Genomic DNA, 26,877 nt, shown 5'->3' with positions numbered 1-26,877 from the left:
CCGGCGGCGGAGCCCCGCGGCGCTGCCCCGGGCGGCAAACTGAGCGGCGGCCTCGGCGGCCGTCCGCGCTCCCGGCCCCGAAGGATCCGACGCGGAGGAGCTCTTCGGGAGGGACCGACAACATGGCTTCCCCGCCGCACCAGCAGCTGCTGCATCACCACAGCACCGAGGTGAGCTGCGACTCCAGCGGGGACAGCAACAGCGTGACGGTGAGGATCAACCCCCGGCAGCAGCAGGGCTGCTCCTCGGCCAAGCGCTGCAAGTACAGCATCTCGTCCAGCTGCAGCTCGGGGGAGTCGGGGGGCACCCGCCGGGCGGGCGGAGGCAGCGGGCCCGGCCTGCGCCGGCAGAAGAAACTGCCGCAGCTCTTCGAGAGGGCCTCGTCCCGCTGGTGGGACCCCAAGTTCGACTCCACCAACCTGGAGGAGGCGTGCATGGAGCGCTGCTTCCCGCAGACCCAGCGCCGCTTCCGCTACGCCCTCTTCTACATCGGCGTGGCCTGCCTGCTCTGGGGCATCTACTTCGGCGTGCACATGAGGGAGAAGCAGATGGTGTTCATGGTGCCGGCCCTGTGCTTCCTCTTGGTGTGCGTGGCCTTCTTTGCCTTCACGTTCACCAAGGCCTACGCCCGCCGTTACGTGTGGACTTCGCTGACGCTCACCCTCCTGGTGTTCGCTCTGACGCTGGCCCCGCAGTTCCAGGCGCTGGATCCCCTCTCGGGGAGTGGTGACGCGTCCAACAGGACGGCCCCGGCCGCTCCCGCCGACACCTGCCTGTCGCAAGTGGGCAGCTTCTCCATGTGCGTCGAAGTGCTCCTGTTGCTCTACACGGTGATGCACTTACCCCTGTATTTAAGCTTGTTTCTGGGGCTGTCGTACTCGGTCCTCTTTGAGACCTTTGGTTATCGCTTCCGCGATGAGAACTGCTTCACGCCGCTCGGAGGCGGCGCGGTTTACTGGGAGCTGTTGAGCAAAGCCTTCCTTCACATCTGCATCCACGCCATCGGCATTCATTTATTTATCATGTCCGAAGTCAGGTCCAGAAGCACGTTCCTGAAGGTGGGGCAGTCCATCATGCATGGGAAAGACTTGGAAGTGGAAAAAGCCCTGAAAGAGAGGATGATTCACTCTGTTATGCCCAGAATAATAGCTGATGACTTAATGAAACAGGGCGATGATGAGAGCGAGAACTCCGTCAAACGTCATTCCACCTCGAGCCCCAAGAACAGGAAGAAGAAGCCCTCCATCCAGAAAACCCCCATCATATTCCGCCCTTTCAAAATGCAGCAGATAGAGCAAGTGAGCATCCTGTTCGCGGACATCGTTGGCTTCACGAAGATGAGCGCCAATAAATCTGCCCACGCGCTGGTGGGGCTCCTCAACGACCTCTTTGGGCGCTTCGACCGCCTGTGCGAGGACACTAAATGCGAGAAGATCAGCACGCTGGGGGACTGCTACTACTGCGTGGCCGGCTGCCCGGAGCCGCGGGCGGACCACGCTTACTGCTGCATCGAGATGGGTTTGGGCATGATCAAAGCCATCGAGCAGTTTTGCCAGGAGAAAAAAGAAATGGTCAACATGAGGGTCGGCGTCCACACCGGGACGGTGCTGTGCGGCATCCTGGGAATGAGGAGGTTCAAGTTCGACGTGTGGTCCAACGACGTCAACTTGGCCAATCTGATGGAGCAGCTGGGGGTGGCTGGGAAAGTCCATATTTCGGAAGCTACAGCGAAATATTTGGACGACCGTTACGAAATGGAGGATGGCAAGGTGACGGAGCGGGTCGGTCAGAGCGTGGTGGCTGACCAGTTAAAAGGTACGTGCTGTTGTTTTGTACTCGGGGCTTATTTTTCCTTTTACGAGGGAATCTATTTTCCCCAGTGCGTGCTTTGTGCTTGTTGACTCGCAGATCGAACGCGCTGTGCACGTATCTCGGCGTGCTGGTGATCAGCAGTGCCGGGGGAGTTTCGCAGCGAAAGACGTCGTGGGGATGTGCGTGAAAGAGCTCACGCCTCTTTCTGGGGGGTACTCAAAGCACTCTTTGACTTCAAGACTCCTTAAAACTGCTCGTGAGCGTGTAGCGTCGTAGGGAGGAGAAGGTGAACGCGCTTGCTGTCTGCAAGAGGTTTTTGTTGTGCTGTTGTGTCACCCTTTAATGCAGTAAACAAACTTGTTAATTGACTTCATGTGCCATACATAGAGCATATGTGTTTGGTGAAATTATGTGTATCTGTGAAAAGTTTTTTTGGCACCGAAAGAGTTGGGACTGCGGAGGCACTTGGGAAAGCTGACAGCTGGATTCGCAGAACGGAGCGAGCGCTGTGAATTTGGCAGTTTGATAGCGAGCTGTTACGGTTCGGAGTGACGCTGGAAAAAGTTACTGGGGTGGCTCAGTGCGCTGGCAGATGCTGTGCTGTCTGCAGCTCCGAATGAAACTGCAAATTTGCAATTTGGACAAGAAGCTGGGGGATCAGTTGGCTCCCCGTACGGATGGGATAAGCGGTTGATAATCACTTTTCTGCAGAGCCTTCGCTTTCCAGTGAAGCCCTGCACTGGCTCCCAGCAGAGCTGGCGGCACAGAGCCGTGCACGCTGGTCCGGCTCCCTGCAAAGAGCTGCCTGCCCCTGGGGGCCTGCTGCTCTCATGGGGATGTTGGTCCCCGGTCATAGAAAAGTGAAAACTAGCAGGGAATCTGTAGCAAGCCCTTAAACGGAGCGTGAGTTTGTTTGTTCTGTTTATAGATGTACTCGCTTCTATAGGGAAAGCGTGGAAAATGGAGTGGAAGGAACCAAAGGAGTTGCAGGAGAGCGTTGTGGTGGGGGAAGGAGAGGTTTGGGGCTGTGAATACGGGACGAGGCCAAAGTGTCTGCAGAAAGGTCAGCAAATGAGGACGGGCAGAACGCCGGCAGCGCGCTCGCCTAGCAGGTGCTGCTTGGGATGTGACACAAAGACTTATTTTGGGGAGCGAGCTGTCTGCGCGCATACGGCACCAGGGCTGAAATGAGGCTCATGGGAAGGAGAAACATCCACACCAATGCTGGTGGCTGGGAGCCACAGAGCCGCAGCAGATGTGCGTCCTGGGGCTGAGCTTTCTGTTTGGCTTCTGGAAATACAAACGGAGTTGAGTTCTTTGAAATCGGCTGACGCCGATGTATACGTGTGGAAGCGTACTTTGGAGGAAAAAAAAGGATCAGCTGTGATCTCTCCATTAGCCTCAGCTGAATTTTGCCTCTCTGGTGAAAATCAACAGCATCAGCAACAGATTTCTCTACGAGTTGTAGAGAAACAGCCCTGTGGTGTTTAAATGCTCCTTTTCCTCCTTCCACCTGACTTTATGGCTAGATGCAGTGAAACGCTGGGCTGTGGCAGCAAGTGAAATTAAGTGTTTTTGCTAAATTTATAACTGTGCTCAGTGTCACTCATCAGAGTGACGTGAATGGACTCGTGGAGTCTGATGGTACTGCTCTGAAATACTTGTATGCATTTGTCCATGTTTTCTAGGAGACCATGGGAGCACCGTGTAGAGCAGTGGTACCCCGTTCCAGGAGTGCTTTTTCTTGATCTTTCTCAGATTTGTGTTCTTGGTTGGGTTTCTTGCGAGGAGGCTGCTGTCCCTGCGGCGTGCTGGTGCAGGTTGGGCAGCTCCATTGCCTTGCTGTTTTCCCTGAGCGCTAGTTGATAGCAGGAACAGAGCAGAGGAAGTTTGTTGTGGTTGTTAATTATGTCATGTGTCTTATTCTTTTCAAGTATCAAAGTGCTGCGGAGATAACAGGCATAAGCTTTATTTCCCTACCAGCACTTCTCTTCTCAGCTTCCTTTCAACCTTTGGTATCTTAATGATATCCTATTTTTTACGTCGTGTGCCTGGCAAATTATCTCTTAATTGCCAGTGCTGCCGTTGCTGCTGGCTGAACCTAAGCCAGCATTGCCAAGCCAGCTCTTCCTCAGCAGAATGGGGCGCTGAGGGCTCAGGGCTTGTGCCCATGTGAGCACTGCCCCGGGTTTGGGGATGTGGTACAGTGGTGACAGAGATGTGCCCTGAGTCGTGCTCCTGCTGCTCTGCCTGTGTTTGGGACATAACTCAGTGTCTCTTTCCTCATGTTGCTTTGAGGGTCACTGGAGCTTTTAGGATGGAAATATGTTTTCTTCCTTTGGCTGATAAATGATAGGATTCCGTGCCTCCTTATTGCAAGCAGCAGGGCTTCTCGACCCACCATCCCTGCAAGGACAGGGAGCCACTGACGGCCTTGCAGTGCTTTCCCATTTCTGTCTGCTCTTGCTGTGAGATTGCTAAGCCCTTCTGCCCACACAGCACCTCATCCCCATGGAGGTGGGGGGGAAACAGGGGAGCAGCGTTGCTGTGATATTTTCTATAGGTAAACCCTGAAGTCCAGTTCGTGTCTTTTGCCCTGGCATTTGAGACAGTTTGCATTTTCTGTTTTCTAGCTAAGCTTCCCAGCAAATAAATTTATTGAGGGCTATGAGAGATCAAGCAAGAGTCACATAATACATGAGATGATGACATTAACGTATCCCTTCTGGGCTCCTCCGTGGAGTCAGAGATCTCCTTTCAGGATATAAAAAGTCCTGCTTATGGAAATGTTGTTGTCGTGCTCTTTGTTGTTCTCATTTCTTCTTGTCTGTTTGCATTTCTCCCTCTTGTTGCTCAGGAGGTCACGCTCGCTGTTTGCCAGCCAGCCAGCCGCATTCCCAGAAATACCAGGGTCACCAGCGTCTGGTTTTGAGTGCTCAAAACACGTAAGCATCTTGGGGAAGAATGCTTGCTCTGTTTACAGAGCGTAGAGCGACAGAACCATGGTTTCTTTTGGAACATGTGTATGTGTGGCATTAGCCTGGTACAAGTCATTGTCATCAAAGTTCCCCCAAAAACTGGTGGCTGTTGGCTGCTAGGCACCTGCTTGCCCAGGCTGTCTCAAGAACGTGTTGCTGAGCAGCCAGCTTATCGTTTTTACACCATCTGAGCTATTCACTGCTGTTATTGAGGCAGGAGTTTGTAGAATCATCACAGAATCATAGAATGGTTTGGGTTGGAAGGGACCTTTAAGATCACCTAGTTCCAACCCCCCTGCTACAGGCAGGGACACCTCCCTCCAGCCCGGGTTGCTCACAGCCCCATCCAGCCTGGCCTGGAATGCTTCCAGGGAGGGGGCATCCACAGCCTCGCTGGGCAGCCTGCTCCAGTTCACGATCTCGTTGTCAAGTGTGAGTCTGAAAACAAAATATCATACCCAGGTTGACTTCTCTTCTGTATTTTATAAATGGAAAGCGCTCAGGGATGGATAGTTGAAACTAGAGGTAATTTGCATGAAAGCGCCGTGCCAGGAAAAAATAAGTTCCACTTTGATTTAACATTTTGATGCGATCTGTAATTTTACAGTGTAATAGTGAAAGGAAAAGAGAGAAGCCATGAATGAATTTGCTTAACCTGGTTCGTGTCTGGGTCTTCGGTTGGTAAGGATAGGTTTTGTGTTTACAAACAAAAGAGCTTCCAGTGGCAACCTAGTGGTGGTTGAATTTCCCCAGAATGTGGCCTGATATAATGAAGGAGCTTTTTCTGAAAGTAAACGTGATTGCTTTTATTTGTGTATTAGTGCTCACCAGCTTTAATGCCAGGCGGAGAGATGCAGGAAGATGAATCTCTCAAAGTGTTCAGAGGTTTGCTGGGTGGCTCTTGACTTTAACCAAGACCAAGTAGAACAGTGCCTCTGTCTGAGAGGACTCACCCTGCAGCTTGTTTGTTATTTTGGGGAGGCTCATCTGTTGGCTGTTGAGGCTCTGAGTTCTGATCACTGATTTCCTACTGCAGGCAGTGAAAAGCCATGTGTAAGTCCAGTCCTCGCACGGGACTGGCTCTGTAATGGTGTCTGCAGAGGCTTTCTTCTCTGTTTCTTTCTTTGGCTGCCCAAAATATCATTGTTGAAATGCAGACCGGTGCCCTGCAGCTAGCAAGTCTGAACTCCCTTCTATTTACTCCATTCAGTCTTCAGAGGTGTGCGAGGGACTATTCAGATGGAAGAGAACTTTCTATTCTTTAAGCGAAACCCTTCATATTGTGGGTTATCAGGGGGAAAGATTGATGGAAAAGACAAAACACAGTGAAAGACACATAATTTATGTTCGTCTCCTGTCATGACGGTTGCATGATTTGAATAGATTGTTTAAAACTCCTTTTTTTTTAATCAGTTATTTCACAGTACGTGCTTCGCTTTTCCCTCTGGCAGGTGGAGGATGTAGGAGCTTCTTTCCACCACTTCAAAGCACCACTTTCATTGGGATTTCATTGCACTGCAAGTTGCTGTAGACTGTGAATTCAGTGAATTAAAACTGTTTTCCCTGCTGTGCAGTGTGTGGCTGTCTCACTCTCGATCCCGAATCACGAGTGCCTCCATCCCTGCTGGCTCTGTAAGGAGAGACAGCGACTCCTGCTTCCGTTGCAGCTGACACTTGAAAATTCCCCGCTATTTTTAGACGATTTTTGATCTCACTCCTGTCCTTCAAAAAGAAGGAAAAAAAAAAAAATCCCAACCTTTAAATGTTTAACTTCCAGCGGGAGCTGCTGTTGTGAAGAAGCCAGCTCGTCGCCGCTGCCGCATTAATGCCTTGTAATGGACTCTACCTACCTGTGTGTTACTGTTGGACGGCCCTGCAGGACTGGGTTGGAGCTTGCCTTAAAGCTGTGCAGGTTGTACAAGTGCAGCTGCTTGCTGTGGAGCTGCTGAGCCAAGAGTCTCTGTGCTGCCCTTCAACCCAGGCTGGCGTTGCTGAATGCATTTTCTCTTTCCTTCTTTCCAGAAATGTTTTAGCTTAGTGTGCTCCATCTCCCGGTACATGGCTGCAGGGAGAGATAGGTTTGTCAGTTCCAAGATGTTCCCGATGCTTTCCTTCAGCTAGCATCCCTCGGGTTCAGAGTGCCCCTCACAGTTGCTTGAAAACTTCTGGGTTTGTATTTGCTCCAGTAACTTAGGTGGGAATTCTTTGCAAACCATATCAACACTCATAAATATGTGCTGCAAGGCTTTATTTCAGCAGCAGCGCTTCCTGTTCCTTGTGTTGCCCTGCTGAAGCTGTTGTCTTCAACCACTACTGAAGCTGTTGTCTTCAGTTTGCTTGATACATTTGGAGGTCACATTATGGTCACAAAATAGCACTGTTGATGAGAAAAATCCCCTAAATTGGAGCAGGGAAGAGGAACTAGCAGGGCAGTCAAGTCCAATAGCGTGGTAATGGGATCTTATGTTTGCAGAACCAAAAAAGGAGGAGAGAAGGAAAGGAAAACCAGTTAATAATCAATACCATCTGTAGTGGAAATGCTAAGTCAGGGCTTGAAGCAGTGATGGAGCACCTGGTGGGAAGGCAGGGCCAGCCCAGGGGAGCTCAGGTGCATGCAATGTATCTGAGTGACCAGAAGGGGTGGAGCCAGGATCCAGCCCTCATGTAAGGGTTGGCAGTGGAGGTGAGGGGATCTCGATGGAGATCCCAACTAACCTGAGGCCTTCCATGGGTAAGCAGTTTCTTTCCTTTGTTTCTGTGTCTGCAACTGGTGCATTTGGGCTTATCCTTCCTTGCTGCACCCTGGGACTTTGCTACCCCACTGCTTTCCATTATGCTATTGATATTTACAACTGTTGGTATGTCTGACAAGGAAGAATGGTGATGGTTTGGTTGGCTGCTTAACAGCACAATAAGCAAGAAGAAGTCAGTGATTGTAACAAGAGATTCCTTGAAATGCTGATTTAACCTATAGGAAATGTAGGAAGACTTCTGATATTGGATGCCTAATTATTTACATTCCTTAGATAAACAAGGATATTTCAAACAGAAATGGATGTTATGTTATTTTAATGTGCAGCGTTGATGTTTAATGCTTATAGCTAAGATGTGAAATATAATCAGCTTTTCTCTGTATCATATTAGGTATGTTTCCAAAAGAGTTCCCTGATAGCTTTTACATAGCTATTCCTGAGTCCAGTTCCTGCAGTTATTTATTTAAACTCCTGTTTAATGGACACGTGAGCTCTGTCCCATGAGGTACGAGGCATCTCTATCCTCTGACCGACTTGGATGGGAGTGAAACAGGTAGATCTCCTGGAAGCGCTGTGCCATGGCTGGCGTTACGGACAGGATGTCACGAGGAAATGCTGCTGCAAGGGCATGATTGCAGAGAGACCAAGCGTGCTGTTAGCTCTGGATTTCCGCTGTTTGGACAACAGGAGCTGAGCAGGAGGGGGAGTGCTTCTAGGAAGTCAGTGCTTGGGCCGCACCAGCAGGAGCGGCCACAGCTTCCAGGAGGGGGGACCTCGCCGAGGGACATTCAGCTAGCAGCTCTCAGGCCTTGGCCTGGGACTTTGGTGGCCTTTCCCATCTATCTCCAGATTTTAAAACTTGGTTCTTACTTAATAGCATTATGTAAAAGGCTTTGACTTGTTTGGCTTTCAGTCTTCTTCTTGGGACTAACGTCACTCCTGCGATACGTTATGAAACAGATTTTATCGCGTGCGTACATGTAAGATACTAATGAGACCATATGAATAATATTTAATGTTTTACTTGCTGCTTGGCACCCACTGGAAAGCAGAGAGCTTTCTTAAAAATACCGCACGAGGATGAGAAAATGTATTAATAGTTGTTTCATAATCCCAATAAAGCATTTAAGAGAAGCACACGCCACGCCTCACCCCTGTTTCTGGAACCCGTAGCGATCGCTAATTGAATTTTTCTGCTGAGGATGTGAAGCGAACGTGTACGTCTTGGGTTATGAAACATCGCAGTGCTGGAATCTGCCGTGGGTACGGAGCTGTGAACAGAAGGTCTCGAGTCACTGCTGAAGTCACGTGCTCCTACCTCTGCGGGAAGCTTTGCTCACGCTTTGGTATTTGAGGGTAGCTTTTCCCAAAGGAGTTCAAAAATCTTTGTTATGTGAAAAGGCTGTGGGCTGTTGCTGGCGTATATATGGATGGCATTTTGCTGTGCGCTTCCAAAGGGTGTTTCTTGCACGAGAGTTGTCCTTGCAGCCTGGTGTTTGTGAAAATATTCTAACCTCGCTCCTGGGTCCTTCCGAAGGCTGTAAGGAGGTTTGGGTGCCCGTAGCCACAGCGCTTTCCAGAAGTCACGGTGGAAATCCTTGTCTGAAGAACTATTTTGTTACGCAGGGGAGGCTTCCCTTCTGCAGTTTACTGTCTGAAAACCTTGAAGTCTAATTCCACAGGCTGCATGTGGCCTCCAAACCAAAGCAAACAGGAACGTGTCATCTTGAAATCCCGCCGGTTGAAATGATGATGCAAAATGCATCCGTCTTTTTTACTTCTTTTCATGAAAGAGCAACAATGACCAAAACGCAACATTCAGCTTAGGTCCTCACATGAACGCGTGGACATGTTAGCATATGTACGTTGGCTTGCCAGGAATCTCTCCAGTTTTGGTTTCAGTTTCTCTGTTAACTTGGCCCCCAATCACTTTTCTTCTCCTGCCGTGAGGTTTTATGTTGCTGCATGTCATTGCAGGTATAAGCATTGTCCCTGTCGTCCACCTCCACAGTCGGATTTTCAGTGTGCTTCCTGGGAGCTGTCTGTCTTCTGAAGAAAAACACGAGCAATGTTTTGTTTGGGGTTTTTCAATATATTCCCTGTTCTGTGTGTTAGTAAGGTTGGTTTTTCTTTGTTCGTCTGTTTTGTAACAGAGGGATAGAAAAGGCTGTACAAATGCCATCCTTTTTGTGGTAGGTGGGTATTTTTATTTTTTTGAAGAGAAGCTTTTTGTTGTTGAGATTTCCTTTAAGAAAAGCCTGGATTAAGCAAATAGCCTTTGAACTTCATGGCTAGGTCTCCTCCACCCTGCTGAGCTCGGAGTTTGGCTGTCAGTGTAGGTCTGTGGAGATGATGCCTTGAAATTTCTGACCTGGTTGGGACCTTGTAGAGATCTCCTGTGCTCAGAATGTCAGTGTCATGGGAGATGTCTCCATATCTGAGGTTTCAAGAGGTGGCAGAGTTGGAAATTGTTTTAAAATATAGAAGTAAGGTTTCTCAGGTTAGGATACAGGCAGTGGTGCCCCATCCCTGCAGACAGCCAAGGTCAGGCCGGGTGGGCTCTGAGCACTGATGGAGCTGGGGGTGTCCTTGTTCATGTATGGGAGTGGGACCAGGTGGCCGTGGGGGTCGCTTCCGACTCAAGCCATTCTATGAATATCAGCTATACACAGCTATGCAGAAGGTAGAGCTGTAAGTTTGAGTGAGCTGGGGCTGCAGCAGAGGCCATGCTGTGCTGGGTTTTGCTGGTGGCGCGTTGTTTCTGACCCCTTTGCAGAAAGGGATCTGGTAATTCTCTCTCTGCGCTGCTCTCCTTATTGGGAGAGGGGGTGGTGATCTTTACTGCACTGTGTATATTGAAGAAAAACCCTTCCAGCCCCCTTTCTTTCAAGAAAGCTTGAAATAAATGTCTCAATGTATATATAATGTGGATACTTTTATAGCTGAACCATAACAAACAGAGGATGAAATGTTACTGTAATATTCCCTCCTTTCTCTGGTCTGGGGATACAAATTAGCTGCAGAAGCAGAGTGCTTGACCTGGGAGGACTGCTGTGCAGTGGGTTGCTGCTGGGAATGGGAGGAGATGCCCCGATGGGACTGGGGCACAGGCTTGCTTTGGGAGCTGTCTGGAGGCTCTGCATGCTTCCTTCACCATCTGCAGCTTTGCAGCCCAGCCCTGGAAAACAGCTGCCAGCTCTCCGTTGCAGTGGGTTAGTCTCTGATGTGCCCGCTCAATAATCTGCCTGCGGAGGGATGCCAGCTCTCATTGAACCCCAGCTGTGACTGCAGCCAGGGGTTGGTTGTGCTCTGTGCAGCTCCTGCCTGCTCCGATAAAGCTGCCGCAGCACTTTGCTTCAGTGCCCCGGTCCATTGCTGTGCCACTTGTTGATGGGAGGCTGGCCAGACGTAACCCAAAAGCGTCACAGTGAAATGCCACATGCCCAAACTGCAATTCCTGCCGTGCGTTCTGCACTGCAGCTCTCACAGCAGGTTCAAATCCCATCAGCCCCCATCCCAAATGCATTTGGGGCAGAGGAGACCACGTGCCAGGCAGGAGCTCGGGGCCTGGCCGGGAGCTGTGCAGGCAGCGGGCTGTGTGCTGTGCCCTGTTCTGCCTGCCCCTTGCTGTGGTCGCAGCGATGTCCAGCTTTTTCCGCAGCACTCTGCTTGGCACTCAGCTCTGCGCTCACGGTGGGAACCCAGTGTTCCACCTCTGGAAGGGAGAAGTTGCTGTCAGTGCTGTTTTCCAGCACTTTTTTTTTTCCTTTAATACAAAACAGATAATGATTTATCCCTCCTACTGCAGCGTTACAGCAGTTCTGGAAAGGAGAGGGCTTTTAAGTGACATTTATTTGGGAGGAAGGAAGTGATTCTTTAATGGCCTAACATTTTCTGCTGCGTTTGGGGCGATTCACGACATTTCCTGGAACAGAACTGAGCGTTTTGGATGCTGGGGACAGAAAGAGCAAACGGCAGCAGCACAGCCGAGATGCTTTCTGCTGCTCTTTCAGCAGCCTCTCCCCAAGGTACATTCTGAGACCTTTAAAACTTGGCATAGCCTCTGCTTGCCCCGTGCGTGGAGGGATGGATTGGGTCAGTCCATTTACCCAGCTTGTGTTTAGCTGTTTTGGATACAGGTTCTGCTCAGTGTGGGGTTGCTGCTGCTCCTGCTGTGTCCAGGTGCTGGGGGCCCTCCTGGGAGCAGTGCCCTTCTGGGTGCCCTGTTACCCCCTGCCTGGCTTTGGCATTGCATTTGGGAGGAGTTTTCCCAGGGAGCTGCTGCTCACTGTGTGCTCTGGGGAAGGACCCCGCTCCAGTCTTTCACCTCCCCCCCACCTGACAGCTGTTGGAAGGAGTTATTTTCAGGCTGGAACGTGGACCTTGGAGGAGCACCAGGCTCCTTTGTAAACAAACCCAGCAGTTCCCTCCTACTGAAAATGACTGTGTACTTTTATTTACAACTTATTGCAGCCGATCTGATGGGACTGCTGTAGTTTATTTCCCTCTTTTTATGTTCTTTCGTGTTCTTTACTATTTTTTGCTAATAATTGAAAAGCATAAACAGCCAGGGGGTTGGGAAGGGACTCAGTGGTGTGAGCCCTAACAGCATCTCAGCGCCCTTTGCTGATGGGAGATACGTTGTGACATGGAGAAGGCAGGATTTTTGGATGTTAGCATTATAATTGTTTCTTGCTATAGAAGTAAGAGCACTATTACTTTCAACCAATTTCTCACATACTTCACAAGGCCCCATAGCACCCTGGCAGCTTCTCTGAAAATATTGCAGTTTGTTTAGATAAATGCTCACTGTTTGTTTGCTTTGTTCTCCTGCAACTGAAGATAAGCCCCGTAGGCATTATAGCAGCAAAATATTTTAACGGGCCGGAAGCTTCGAAGGGGAAATAGTTATTCCTAAATTTTCTTTTGTATCAGTAATTACCCGTTAGATTTTATCTTTGGGGATGGGATGCGGAGGAGTGAGGAGCTCTGTGCCATAGGTGATAGGGGGTGATGGGATGGGGAGGAGCTGGGAGCTGACATCTGCACGCAGCCAACCAAGACTGCTTTGGGGGGGGTTCTTGGTTAGTCCTCAATGTCATAGGTTTTTGTTAGTGACGTGATAAAAGTGGAGGTGCTTTGTGTGCAAAGCCCTGAAACCCAGGAGCAGGGAAAGCAGTCCTCTCTGACCTTATGCCAATGTTGGTGTTGAGGAATGTTCTCAAATATTTTCTCTTCTCATTTTTATTTTATTCTTATCTGGTATAGGCTTGCTTATTGATAAGCAGATAAGTATGTAAGTGCTCAAAGCGTAGAGTAAGAGAATAAACTTGATTGAGACAAAGTTGGCAAGTGGTGGAAACTGTGTGTAGGAGAGTGTTCTCCAGGGTTGACGAGCTTAAGGATTTTGCTGGCCATAGGTTAGATGTAATGCCTTTCAGCTGTGAGGCTGAACATCAGTTACCTGAGTTACTGTCATGTTGGCCATTCTTTCATTGCAGGGAAATAAATAAAAATAGCTTAAAAAAACCACTTGATTAGTTTTTGGTTCTCTTCAATTTTCTCATGAAGTTACACAAGGGCACATTTCATACTTAGAGGCTGCAGTGTGTGTTTGCATGCAGTTTCCTCAGTATGCATATTTTTGAATTTGGAACTTGGGTCTTTGGTTTTGTTCCATCTCTAATGTAGCAGTGCTGCATCTAATTATTTAAATTTCTATTGTAAGCTCTGTTGCCCTTGTGACAGTTCAGTGCAATAGAAAATGTTTCAAGTCCTGAACTTACCTAGGCTGTCCCTGACGCTTCAGTTGTGAATCTGTGGGAGCTCTGCCCCTACTGCACTTGGGTCTACCTGCAGGTTGTGAACACCCAAGTTTCTAACTCGCTTGGGAGGAAAAAGTTAACTCTAATTGCATTTTGCTCACTTCACTGGTGCTGTTTCACTGGAAAGCAAGCTGTGCTGGGTGTGTTGCAGCCCTGACTCCTTGGGCATTGTCTAGCAGTTGCTGCTGCTCACTTGCACTCTTTGGTTGGTTTTTTTCTCCTTTGCCCCCTCTCCTCTCATTAATGTAACTTCTTTTCAGGTTAAATTAAGGAAACAAAAGGGAAAATGCATGCATGCAAGAGGCGGATTCTTCTAACAAATGCTTCGTGACCAGAGGTGCTGCTTGAAGCTTGCCTCCTTGCAGAACTTGTGCTATTTGTTCCAGAGACAGTGGGCACCATGGGTGAGATGCAGGTGTGTGAGCTTTGTGCTGTTGATGGGATGCAGGTGGTGCTCACATGGCTGCCTGGATTTTGGCCTCCTCTCTCTATGTAGGTTAGGATTGGGGGATTACTTCTGCTTTCTGATTGCCAGTTGGAAAAAGTGTTTTAGCTTTAATAAAATCTTAGAAACTATTTCCTTGCCTGCCTCCAGCATCTTCACTTTCCCCGTGCCTCTTCCTTTCCTTCCAGCCTTTCCTTCCAGGTTTCCGCTCTGAGGCTGGAGATGGAAGGCACAGAAAGGGCCAGTGCAGTGCCTGGGGTGGCTGGAGGAGCGAGTGAGGTAATGGGAGCAGGCAGCTGAAAGGGGAATGGAAGCTGTGCAGCAGAGTCTGCAGAGTCTTGCAGTGCCACAGTTACTCCATGCTTCAGGATGGGAGACCTGAGGAAAGAGCTGGAAGTTTGATTGGAAAGGGTCATGGTGATCCTTTTGATTTTATGTGGAAGATGATCTGGAGCACTGTACAATCTGCATTTTGGTGGATTGGCAATGGATCTCAAGGTTCTTCATTCTCTAAAATCTACTTTAGCTGGTTTTAATAGCAGGAAAATTTAAAGATGTGATTCTCAATGGCAGAAGAAGCAGTGAGGATAACTGTTCCTTTTTGGGAAGGAGCCTGGTTCCGTTTTGTTCAGAGGCACCCAGAGACCTTTTCCAGCCTAGCAGATTTGTTTCCCTTCTAGACTGAGGAGATCTACAGTAAGCATAACAAAAAGGAAGTAGTGGGATACCCAGCCTGGAGCATCTCTTCTGCACTTTGCAGTAAGCGAGGAATGGGAAAGGAAGAGCAGGAATGGCAGTGGGCATCCCCATCATCTGCCAGGGCCTCAAGGCTGTGCCTGCACCCACAATGGCTGCCAGCTCTGGGACTGCAAAAGGAAACAATTTTGTGTTGAAATATGGCTGCAAAGCAGGGTGCTTTCTGGGAAGAATGTCCAGTAACTGCCAGTACAGCCCTGGGATGTGGTATGGTTAGAAGTACAAACATTTCCTTGCCCTAACCAGGGTCATCCTCTCCAGGGCTGTAGGGCAGTGGGGTGGGATGCAAGCCAGCTCATGGGTGGGCACTGTGCAGCGCTGTAAGGCCCAGGCAGAGGTTGAAAGTTCAAAATAGTTCTGGTTTCTTTAAATACTCTCTTACTTTATCATGGGGAAGGGAGCAAACAAGTCTATTATTTAAAAAAAAAAAAGTTTCATCTTTGCAGTAGAAATCTATTTTAGATAAGAAGTAGCAAAGATTTTTTACCTCATCGTTTACTTTGAGTTGTTTTACAGTAAGGCGATTGCCTTATTGCTGAGAGAATTTTAAGTACACATAAGCTCTTTAAATGATGCAAGAAAGCGATCTGTTGGCATATAATGCAAACTGAGTGAGTGGAAAAGTAAATATTTAAGGCTGACATATTGAAGTATAAATAGTGGTCACTGTGTGTAATGTCTTAATTGTAAAAATATTTCTCGAGCCCTGCTGGTAGGCACCGTGGCCTGTCCGAGGGCAGCGTTCTGAGCAGCTGCGTTGATATTTTGGGAAGCCCAGGATGGCTGCCATCTGCTGTGCCAGCGCTGGGCATGCAGCCCTGAGGCCTAGGGAGCGAATGAGGAGCTGGTTGGCCCTGCAAGCATGTCCCTGCCCTGTGTTGGGCATGGGGCTGGCTGGCTGGCTGATCCCAGGAAGGAAGATGGTTCCTCAGATGGCAGCGTTGAGTCAGTGGAGGGCCTGGAGTGGGGCTGTGGGGTCTGTTGCCCTCTGGGGGCTGGGCTGCCTGCCCTGTGCTGGGAGCTGGTATTGCTGGTCTTGGGCATCCCACTAGGCCCCGGCTTGGCTCTCCTGGCTCTTTGAAAGCAGGTCTTTGGTGCTCGTGCTCTGCAGGGTCAGGATTTTGCACCTGGAGGACCTTGCCACCTGCTGTGGGCCTAGCGCAGAGCTTGCACCTGCTCCGCCATTTTGTGGGCTGAAGGTGGCCATAGTGTGATGGCTGGTGTGCCAGCGGGTGGGGGTGTCACGGGATGCAGGGGGGACATGAACTAGGCGATGGACACGGGCTGTGCCTCCGCGTGGGTCCCTGGTGGTGCTGTGGCCATGTAGCAGTTGCACTGCTTGCAGCTGAAGTCTGGCCCAGGTGGAGCCAACCTGACATTTGAACTTCATGCTTAGCATGCTTCATTTTAGAAGTGATGTTATGGGGAGGTGTCCCTCTGTTGAACGGTTATCCTGGTCACAGGTAACACTTGTCGGATTCCAGTGATGGTCATGGCTAAGTCTGCTCTGGAAAGTTCATTTTATAGGTAAAAAATTGTTGGCTGAAAGTTCTGTAGAAGGGAACAGTGTGAGAGGCCTTCTTGCTAAATTTCAGCTTTTCCAGCTTGTAAAAGATGGATTTTTGAAATGCAGAAGTTTGGTCCTGAGTTGCTGTGCAGAAGAGGAAGGTGCCAGAGCTGTGGGAGCCTCTCCATGCCCTGCTGAGCTCAGCACCCACAGCAGGATCAGAGGGAAAGCTGCTCCAGGGTCCTCTTAGTCATTGCTCAAAGGCATACAGGGAAACCTGCTGTACATTCAGCAATAAGGGCTTGCCACACCTGTGGTCAGGATGGTGTTTTTTGGTATTATCCTAATATAAATAATGTATTTAGTGGATTCTTATCTTATATGTTAGTTTCTAGCTGACTTCTAATATGTTAGTTTCTAACTCACATATAAATATACATTAATGTCTAAATGTAGCTAACATTAATATATATTGATGTATGAAGTGCAATACTATAGATAATACAATCTACGATACATACAATTATAATGGATAATGCACTTTATATAATTACATAATAATGCTAATGCCTGAAAGCCTTAATGAAAATCAAGAACATTCTCTGTAATGCTCTTCAAGCATTAAAAAGAAAAAGCCCTCTATCCCTGTGAAATGAACTTTATTTAAAGAAGATAGATGTAGCAGAGGTACAGATCATCCCCCTCAGTTATGGTACTCTTTTTCTCCTAATTTAATCACTTTCGCAGGCTGCTTGTTTTCAATGTTTTGAACTACTTGTGCACTTCAGTGCATGTGGCTGCATGGAAAAGGAACTTTCAAACTCACGTGGATAGCTGTGGTACATGGGGTATCCCATTTTACGTCTTATTGCAGTAATCAGAAATTCATTAGAAATGTTATTCTGGAAGGTTAGGTGTAGTGGAAATGCTAAGTCAGGGCTTGAAGCAGTGATGGAGCACCTGGTGGGAAGGCAGGGCCAGCCCAGGGGAGCTCAGGTGCACGCAATGTATCTGAATGACTGGAAGGGGTGGAGCAAGGATCCACCTCTTCCCAGACCTCATGTAAGGTTTGGCAGTGGAGGTGAGGGGATCTTGCTGGAGATCCCTGCCTACCTGTGGCCTTCCACGGGTAAGCAGACTTTTTCCATTGTTTCTGTGTCCACAGCTGCTGCATTTGGGCTTATCCTTGCTTGCTGCAGCCTAGGACTTTGCTACCCTGCTATCATTGCTGTGCTTCCATTGCATTATGGCATTACAGTGGGTATTGTATGGTGAGGTCTTTGCAGGTACTTGCATGGTGCTCATCTCTATTCTTCCTCTTGCCAGACAAATGAGATTTGTTTGTCTGTAGCAGTGAGCATCCTCCAGATGTGTGAGTGGGAGAATGCTGCGTGTAGTACAAACGTGACTTGCTCATGCTGATGGCTCCATGGCTGTGTCTCTGTCCATTGCCTCTGAGTATGGCTTAATATCTTGTATCATTGTCAGAGTGAGTTTATCACGATAGCACTTCCTTTCTAAAATACCAGGCTAGCGTATTGTTAGAGCAAGCGCTAAGGAGGCAGGATGATGGATAACAAAGCAGGGCGTGCTGCTGTTCTGGCACGAGCAGTGAATAGATGCTGCCCTGAGCGCAGAGCTCCCAGCGCCGGCGTGCTCCCCGTGCAGGAGGCACCGCTTCATCTCTGTGAGTAATTTGTACCTCTGTCTGCAGCAGCGTTAGCTCAGTACGCGTGATTTGAAAGCTTTAATACCAACAGGTTTTACAGGTTGCGTGTAGGTAATTCTTATCCTGCAACGATAGCTTAAGAAAAAGCTTCATTCTTGTATTCCCCCAGCAATGCCATGCGCTCATTTACAACGCGGTTGCCTTCAGTCTGAATCTTAATTTTGTGCGCGTGTCACTTAACAGCAGATGCTCTGTGGAGTAGATCCCTATAATTAGATTTGGCATGTGCTCTCATGATAGGTGAAATAGTTTGCTCCCAGAACAAATATTTTCTGCAGCCCGTACTTACAGTGATGGTAAACAATGGGCCGTGTGGCCCAGCGCTCCCAGCTGAGCGTGAGCTGCGGCTCTTGGAACAGGTACCCTTGTGATTCAAAAATACCGAGTCCTTTCCAATGGCATTTTTTTGTTGTTGTTTTAATACTCCAAAAAAGGGAATGATCAAAGTGCAGTCTGTTCTTTCCTGCCCTTCTAGATATACAAAACAGCTGCAAAGCACAATCAGCTATTGTAGTGATATGTGCCCGAGGTCTATAAATAGACGTAAAGCTTCAGCCTGAACTGTGCTGCTGAGAGGCCAGGGGATTTTTGCCTGGGGTTACTGAACATTCCCTCGCTTGTTTGTGGTTTAGAACCGTAATTTCCTAGGCTGCTATATTCCAATTAAACCCGAATTCAGAAAGACTTTGCCACGGAGGCTTTACACAATTTCATTGTTTGCAGTTTTCTCAATCCCTGATGGTTTTCAACCTCTTTGTTTGTAACACACACGGATTTTGCAAATTTCTAAAGGAAAACGAGTGAAATACAGGAACTACCATTTAACCAAAGGAATATCGCACCCTTAGAGGGAAGCTTCTGGAGATATGCATGGAGAGTGGGAATCTGAATGCTGTTTCATTGAGTTGAGGACTGGGCACTCCTTCAACCTGGAAGTGTGCGTGGTAGTGGAGATACAAACTTCGTGTTCTCTTGAACTGGAAAGCAGGCAGCTGCTTCAAGTACACTCTGCCTGTCTGTGAAAGAGAGCAGTGAAATCTGCATGGCAGCTTCAGAGCTGTGAGAGCTGTTCCCAGGTTTTTTAATTTTTATTCATCGTGTTAACTGATGTTGGAACGGTTGCTGAGAATATGAGAGCTGGGGACTTCTGAGACAGCGCGAGAAAAAGGCGTGCATTTGGCAGAAGGAAGGTGCTGGGGATAACTTGGGGCTTGTGCAGCCAAGATGTGGCTGAAGCTGCTTCAGAGAGAGGTGAACAGGTCTCAGCTGCTCACCGGTTCCCGTGTGCTCTGCTCCCCAAAAACCTGCTGCTTCGCGTGGCATTGCAGCAACGCCAGCACCGAGCGATGTTAGTTGTACTGCCCTGCTTTAAATTACCATGGAGGGAGTGATGGAAATCACTACTTGAGCATGTAAAATTGCAGCTTTGCAGGTGTAACCTTTGTGCTTTGTATCAGATGAACCAGGTCATCTCAAGTCTATGTTCTTTCAGTGGCAGGAGTTGAAATCCAGCTCGTCACTGCTTATCAGGCATGGTTGGGAAGGACTTGCTCCATGCAGGCCACTGGCTGAAGGTGTTCCACAAAGCCTTCAGTGCATACTTATAATTTCAATGTAGACGGTCTGCATTTTGCATTGAAGTATGAGCCAGGAGGCAGAGTGTGGTGACAATGAGCAGTGTTGTTTCTGAAGCCAGCGGTAACTCCTCAAAGGAAACAGGTGGAAACTGGAACTGGAGATGTTTTATGGCGTGCAGGCATGCAGTGCATATTGCAGCACTCCATCCCATGGAAGATGGGATGTCTATGAGGTCCCTGTGCTGAATTGCGGCGGTGGTTGCGGAGCGGGGCTAGGCTGTGGTTTTGGTCAGTCTGTGATTTACCTGAACTGAAGAAGTTCCTCTGTTGAGCTGACCTGCTGTGACCTGTCTTTGTACGATCAGGGCACGAAGAGGGCTTTTTAAATAGAATATGATGAAAACTTGGAAAATTCCCTCCTCTCTACGTCTTTTGCTGTATGCACGAAATCTAACCCAAGCCAGCACACAGCATATCTTCAAGACTAAGAGAGCTTCTTCTATAATTCCCCACATGGCAGCTGTTTGGCTTCACAGAATAGCGCAGGTCACAAGCAGCCTCTGGAGCTCCTGTCCCCAGCCCTGATCTGAGGGGTCTGCTTGGAGCTGCTGCTGCTGCCCTGCCTGGCTGCCTTGGGAATATCTCTGAGGATGGAGATCCCACAGCCTCCCTGATCCCTCTTTTTTTAGTGCATCGGGCAAAAATAGACCCAGATGTACTTTAGTAGAACCCAGTGTCTTTATTTATTTGCTTTGAGAGCAGCCGCTATTCTGTGTTGTCCTGAGACCAGGTTTTTTTTTCCCATCGGATTGTGTTTGGTTCCTGGTGCTGCTCTGCCCCTCTGAGCCCCTGGAGCACCCACTGCCTGCAGCCCAGCCCAGCTGTCATGCTGCTGCTTGCACCCTTCCCTGTTTGAGTTGGCACACGTTTGCCTGAACTTGCTGTACCCTCCAGGAGATAAAGTGGCAGTCTGAAAGCAACGCAGCCTTCCCACCGAAAGATATTTTTTTTCCAGGCTTCTGTGCTTGCTGTTTTTTTTTTTTTTGCCTCCTGGGGAAAGCACAGCTCCTCTGGGGATGTGCATTGTGCAGCCCCAGCTGAAAGACAAATGCTGTGCCTGGGTGCTGATGGTAGAGCAAGTTTGAAATAATCCATTTCCCTTTAAAGCAAACCACTTCTTAAGCTTTTGACATAAAAGATGAAAAACACACCTCTGTTCAAAACCAGAGCTTGCTCCTTAAGATTCTGACAGCTTTATAGATTTTTAAAAAGACTGCACATGCTTCATATGAGAAATTCTATAACCCTATGTGATCTCCGCATTCTATATATCCTTCAGATTCTCCAAACAGGGCATCCAGTTGTTGTGTAGTGTCTTTGGTAGGTGGCTGGGACTCAGTGGAGCCCTCCAGTAACTATTAGGAAAGTATTTCCTTTCTCAGCTATACGTTTATGTGCTCTTGTTCCAGTTTCCCAAGTGAACTCTGGTGTGAAATTCCAGTGGCCTGGGTCGATGAGAAATTAAAACATCCTTTTTTGGACCCAGCAGCTAATTGGGAAAAAAGGCATTGAATTACGGGTTAGCACAAGAAGTTTTTTTCAGGTTGGGTTATGTGCTCTGCAGGAGGATAATGCTCCTCATTCTGCAGTCTCATGTTCTGAGAGATGTGGTTGGAGGTCTCATAGCCCAGGGAGGTGTCTCCAGGGGAGGAACCTGCTGACCACACACCAGCATGTGGGGCTCTGCCTGCCCCATGGGCAGCGTGGTGCTGGGAGCTCGGCAATCAGCTTCTGACATTGCAAGCTGCATGGTACAAATGGGTTTTCCTTGCCCAGTTTGCCATGACTTTGGATTTTGCTGCCCAGAAGGTGGTTGTTAGATAAGCTCCAGTGGAAAACTGCTGTATTAGCAATGCATACCTAGATGCTCTGATTTAGGGTTCTGATTTTCCTGGTGTTTCTAAGGTATCCTATGATGAGGAAGTCTCTCTCCCCTGTGTGCTGCCCATGGCAATGACGTGCCCTCCTGTGTATTAAAAACAATCTCTTTTCTCAAGGTATTTGTCTAATTTTAGCTTTCTAATGATTAAACAAGTTTAACAAAGCTTGTTAGATTCAATAATTTGGGAAGAGACTCATTACTTCAACAAAGTTCTTCCGTGTTGCTGGTTCTTCGTGTTTCTGGCTAAGAATGAAGGATGTGTGAGGGCAGTAGATGGGAAGAAGCGCAGCCAGAAGTCTCTCCAGGAGGAGGGAAGTGCCCATAAATGGGGAGATCTCCCTGCAGGCAAAAACAAGGGGAAAGCTGAGACACAGACCTGTGTGGTTGAGGTGTTGATGCTGAGGATGGGGGATATACCTGGATATCCTCGTCCTGGGTAACCTGCACGCTAACCTGGAGGCTGTGTGCACTCTCTTTAAAAATCACTGTCTGATACTGGTGCCTTTATTGTCACTCGGTCAGTTCTTCCATTTCAGATTCCTGGAAGGAAGACGTGGATAATGAAAGGAGATTTTAATGCCATTGGTTTTTCTGTTTTGAAACTTCCCATGCATCTCTGAGTTTTGCAGCTGCCTTGTGATATTCCAGATACGCAGCTGCTTCTGAAACAAGAGATCAGGCTCCTTAGCTTGGGAAGGTGCTGAAAAAGTGCCAGCGCTTGGTTCTGCAATGCTCCCTCAGCATAAAATAGAGTATGCAAATGTGAAGGCAACAAAAAGCATATTCCCTTTCTCGTTCAAGCAAGCTCATAGTGTTTCTTAGATTAGATAACAAGCAATTCTTTTTTTTTTTTCCCCAAAGTTATCAGTTTAACAAAAAAATGCTTTTTAAGATGAGTAAGCTAAAAACCACCGTGATTCATCACGTTTCTTAGAAACCCCGATCCCTAGCCCCAGGGAAGGAGTAATCCCACAGAATGCCTCATTCTTCATTGAGGAATTTTGTTTTTGAATGCCTGGGTTGCAGCAGCGCTGGGGAGATGCTCAGCCTCCCTTGACCTTCTGTGGGCATTGCTTTCCTGTTTGTAGGTGTTGTGTACGCTCCTGTGCTTTCACCTGAGTTTTTAGTTTGGGTGGTTTTTAGCTCCTATCACAGATATGGTGACAATTGAAAATGCAGTTTCATATGAAGCTTGTTCTGGAGACCTGTAATGTGATCTTCTCCCTGTGTCCCTTGCACCTTACGTTGAGGTGATGCTGAAGCCTCCATAAAAACCCCATTGCAGAGAGGAGGGATTTCAGCTGCAGGTACAGCACAGCACAGGCATCAGCTGCCAAAACCAAGCTTGGGGGCTGATGCACCCATTCCCAACATCTAACAAAATCACATCAAAATATCTGAATGTACTAAGTGCAGTCATTTGAATCTTGAAACAAGCTGACCTTGCAAAATAAGGATAAGAACATGCTTGAGTGCTGGGAGGCCAACGGTAGTGTCGAAGAACCTGCTCAGGAGTTGTATGTATTGCTTATTGAAGGGACTTTGCTTTGCCCATAAATGATTCCTGAATTTCACTGTGGAGCGGAAGAGGTCTGGTTATGCTTACTTTTACTGTAATGAATCCCTAAATATGTTTCTATCTTTGCAAAATATGAAGCATTCAGCACGTCCTGAAGCTTGTCTTGTCACCGGTTTGTATCAGGTGGCTCAGGGTGCTTAGCTCCTAGCGTGCAGCGTAACCAGCGTTATTTGTGCAGTGTTTTTTGCAGATCAGAGCTGGAGACTGGATCTTTATTTTGAGGAGGATGTTGTTTGGATCTCTTAGTTAAGGAGGGGCAGTGAGCTGCTGGAAAAGCCGGAGCCCTGTGCTTGGGAGACACAACACTCACTATCTGGCAGCAGTAGCTTCTCAGCAGCAGCTCTCGAATGATTCTGTCCATTGTGCTGGGAAGGCTTGGAATGCTCCATTGGAGTGTGCAGTTAAGCTGAGAACACAGCCGTGTGGTGGTGTGTGCTTACATGGTGGCTGCGCTCATTTCTTCCCCACCTTACCTGCGTTTGCAATAACAATGTATAGGAGCTGCACAAAGTACCTCCTGCAGCACTGCTATTTGCGTTTTGTTTTTCAGTACTGAATTAGTAACCATTTAAAACCCTGGACCGTGTGTAAACAAGCGGTGCACAAGCTATTCATAACAGCTCACCTTGTATCACAAAAGCCTGCTTGTATTGCACAAGGCACAGCACAGGGCGTGGGACTGTGCCATGCCTGCACCCTGCAGTGCACCATCGCTTCCACCGCGCTGCTCCCTTGCAGCCCACCTGCATGGGAGCCCTGAGGGCAGCAGGGTTCCTGCAGCAGGCAGCCCTGCAGGGTGCTGACACTGCTGCCTGCTGCAGCATCCTGTTCCCAGCAGCATGCCTGCAGCACCTGGCTGAGATTGTCCTGTGTGGAAAAAGATGGGCTTATCTGTGATATGCAAACTTATTTCTTTGGATTTAATCCCCTCAGGACGCTTTTTCTATCTTCCTGAGGCTGACTTAGGATAATCAAGTTAACGAACCTTTTCTCAGCTTTATTTCGGTGAATGCACTTTGGTTAAGGTTCACACCATGTTCTCGTTGTCCAAAGGATGTTTCTGTGTTGTTCTTTCAGGTGAATGCTTGAGGGCATCTTCCTAGAGACACCGAGCAGGAGCAGATGGGTGGGAGGCAGTGCTCACTGTGCCTAGGGTTCTGCAGTGCCTTTCCCGCTGCAGTTACTGCTGCTGCTTTCTGCAGAGGGAAGATGTGGCATGGTGTACCTGTGGGTATCCAGTACTGATGTGAGGGGACTCTTCTTACCCCTAACCGATGGATATTTGGGAACTTTAAAGTTAGAGCTCTCCTATTTGTGGTCACAAGATCCCCGAGATGATCTATTTTTATGACCTAAGCAAAAACGTTGGAGCTTGCTGTGTGCTTTCAATACTGTTCGATCTGTTGCTTGGAAAAAGCAATGATTAGAGAACTGCTGATGACAGTATTGCATCTATTTGTTTTTTTTTCCTTTACCTTCTAAATGTCAGGCTGAAAAAGTGGCCCGTGCAGAGCCCTCCAGCCCCTGGCAGGTTTGCTTGCCCTTCTGATTTGGTTTCGGTGTGTGGGGTGAGTGCATGGCAGCCAGCCTACCCACATGCTGTGCTGCAGGGGGAATCCACTGCTTGCTTGTGGCCCTGTCAGCACACAGAGACTGCAGCCGTGCGACAACAGAGGCTTCTCAAACCTTATTTGCTGCACGATCTTGTCTGGATTCTATTAAAACTCTGTTAGGACCAGGAGCCACAATAGCTCACTCCGTTACCAAGTGCCTGTGCGGGCTCGGTTGCATCACACTATTGTTTCCTATTGGAGTCCTTCTGTGCATTATGCACGCTTGCTTTGTTTCATTTCTAAAATACCCATCACAAGGATAGGTGAAATTTCTAGTCCCGTGTGAAGTTTTCCAGGGTGGTATTGCTGATGAACTCCTCGCTGCTTTCTGTCAGGCCATGCCGTTTTGGTTTAAAAGAAATCAGTTCCCATCCCCGAGCACCCTAGAGTTGCCCAAACTTTTGCTGGGGTCCCTTCTCTGCCCGCCCCAGGCTGTGCCTCTGGTGCTCGAGTAGAAGGGAGTGCAGGGAGCCCACCTCCAGGCTGTCCTGCTGGCTGCTGTGCCGTTCCTGTGGCATAGCTGCTGGCAGCGATTGCATGTAGGTACAGGAATGCTTATAACACCGGGCTGTTATGTAGGAACTGCTGGGGCTCGGAGCGTGCTCCTACCTTTGGTACCTTGAGCGTCAGCCTGGAGTTCAGGTTGGCTGCTGCCTTAGTCATGTGTTACTGAACCTTGGGGTACTCTCTTAGAAAAAACGCCTTTGCACACTAAGTATGGAACAGGAAGAAAATGTCTTTTTATTAATGAGTCCTCCTCATTTTTCCTAAAGAAAGTGTTGCGGTGTGCAGGAGAGGCGTGTTGTGCCTCTAAATTCCATTCCCATCCACTTCCCTTGGTGCAGCCCCGTTGAGCACTGGGCTGTCCCTAGAATTCTTTAGCTATATTTTCAGAAAACATGCTGTGTGTTAGGAATACTGTAATTTTTGAGGGCATTTCATCCTCCCAGAGGAGTCAGGCTCCTGTGTGCATGGTTGGCTCTTGCTCTGGGCTGCTGGGCTCCAAAATGGCATCGTTGCTCACCGTGCTCGTTCCTTCCCACAGGGAAGGAATTACCTGCAACACATTCATAAGCAGACTGGGCCCTTGGATTCTTGCACAGAGCACCCGCTTCCCAGACAGGGCTGCCAAATCCCCAGGCTGCCTTTTGATCCAAACCTGTACTTCCTTCCCATAAGCATAGCAGGCAGCGTGCTGGGTGGGTAAACCAGCTGGAAGCGAGGTGGACGGGCTCTCACTGCCCACCCACAGTTGGTAGAACGATGTCAGCAGACCAGCGGAGCAGCAAGCAAACAAGGGCAGCCCTACAGCCCTCAGCACTGATCAGTCCTGCTTGCCATCCAATCTCCCATTTTGGCAGTCCAGTTTATAAACGCATTTCTAAATACATTTGTGAGCTGGTTGGTGGGCTGCAGCCTCCTGCCTGCGGCACAGCTCCGGATGCGTGCTCTGGGTTCAGGTATGGGGCTCCCACTTACAGCTGGCAGATGTCAAGTACCAGGACTGCACATGTGTTGTTGATCAGCATTTTCCAAGCCCGCTGCTGTCTGTTAGCTGATCAAAAGTAAGCGTTCTGCTAAACAAAGGCATAAGGAAAAGAGTGGTTTTCCATAACACAGAAGATGCCTCTGGTTCCTCTGTCTCTTTCCAATTCTTCTAGGGTTATGTAGATAGGTTTGGGTTTTTGTTTTCTGGGAGTTTCTTTTGTATTACCAGCCTGAAAAGTTCTGTTTCTTATTATCATTGTTTCTGCTTTCCAGAGGCCTAAGATAACAAGTTGGCTCATAAATTCCATTCTAATTTTAGCCACAGGAAATGTTGCTCCATACATTCAGCGTGCTGTTCCAGGTAGGCTGGTTTGTTAGAGCCCAGGCGTCGGAGCTGCGTGTGTTGCAGCAGGAGACGTGTCCCATGGGGTTTGTAGGGGGACCCGCTGCAGCCTCACAGCTTCCCTAAATTCAGGCTGTACCTATAGGTCTTTATGTGCCTGGATTCCTAAAACCCCAAATCCAAAGTGACTCCAGTAGGTTGAGCTGCAGAAATATCATGGGCACATGGTGTTTCTGCTCTCACACCTTGGGAAGTTCAGCTGGCTGGAAGATGTTCTGCAGGGATATCCCAAGCCCTGGGATCGTACAATTTGTATTTGCCAGATGCTGCTGCCCAGCTAAGGATGGCCCTCGGAGCTGCTTCTCGCTTTGTTTCAGCACACACAAATGCTTGAATCATGAAATTACTGGAATCTTCAAGGAGGAGAACTCTCAGAAGTTCGTGCTTAAACGTAACAATCTGTTGGCAAACGAAGAGTGCAAAATAGGGGATAAAACCAATTGTCGCCGCAGCAGTAGCAGCCGTGATGT

General features: G+C 48.5%; 1 protein-coding gene across 2 annotated transcripts in view; it reads left to right on the top strand.

Moving 5' to 3' along the window:
• The window catches only part of ADCY9 (adenylate cyclase 9), a 60,759-nt gene continuing 33,888 nt past the window's right edge, over positions 7 to 26,877 (top strand). For both annotated transcript variants that reach the window (XM_021411506.1, XM_021411505.1), the window contains exon 1: positions 7 to 1,815. In XM_021411506.1, coding sequence (XP_021267181.1) covers positions 123 to 1,815 — 1,693 coding nt within the window. In that variant the 5' untranslated portion in view covers positions 7 to 122. The remainder of the gene's footprint in view (positions 1,816 to 26,877) is intronic.

The sequence above is a fragment of the Numida meleagris genome, chromosome 13 (assembly GCF_002078875.1).
Source record: "Numida meleagris isolate 19003 breed g44 Domestic line chromosome 13, NumMel1.0, whole genome shotgun sequence".
In the NCBI taxonomy this organism is placed as follows: Eukaryota; Metazoa; Chordata; class Aves; order Galliformes; family Numididae; genus Numida; species Numida meleagris.
Note: the sequence above shows the minus strand (reverse complement) of the source record. Positions and strands in the feature narration are given on the sequence as shown.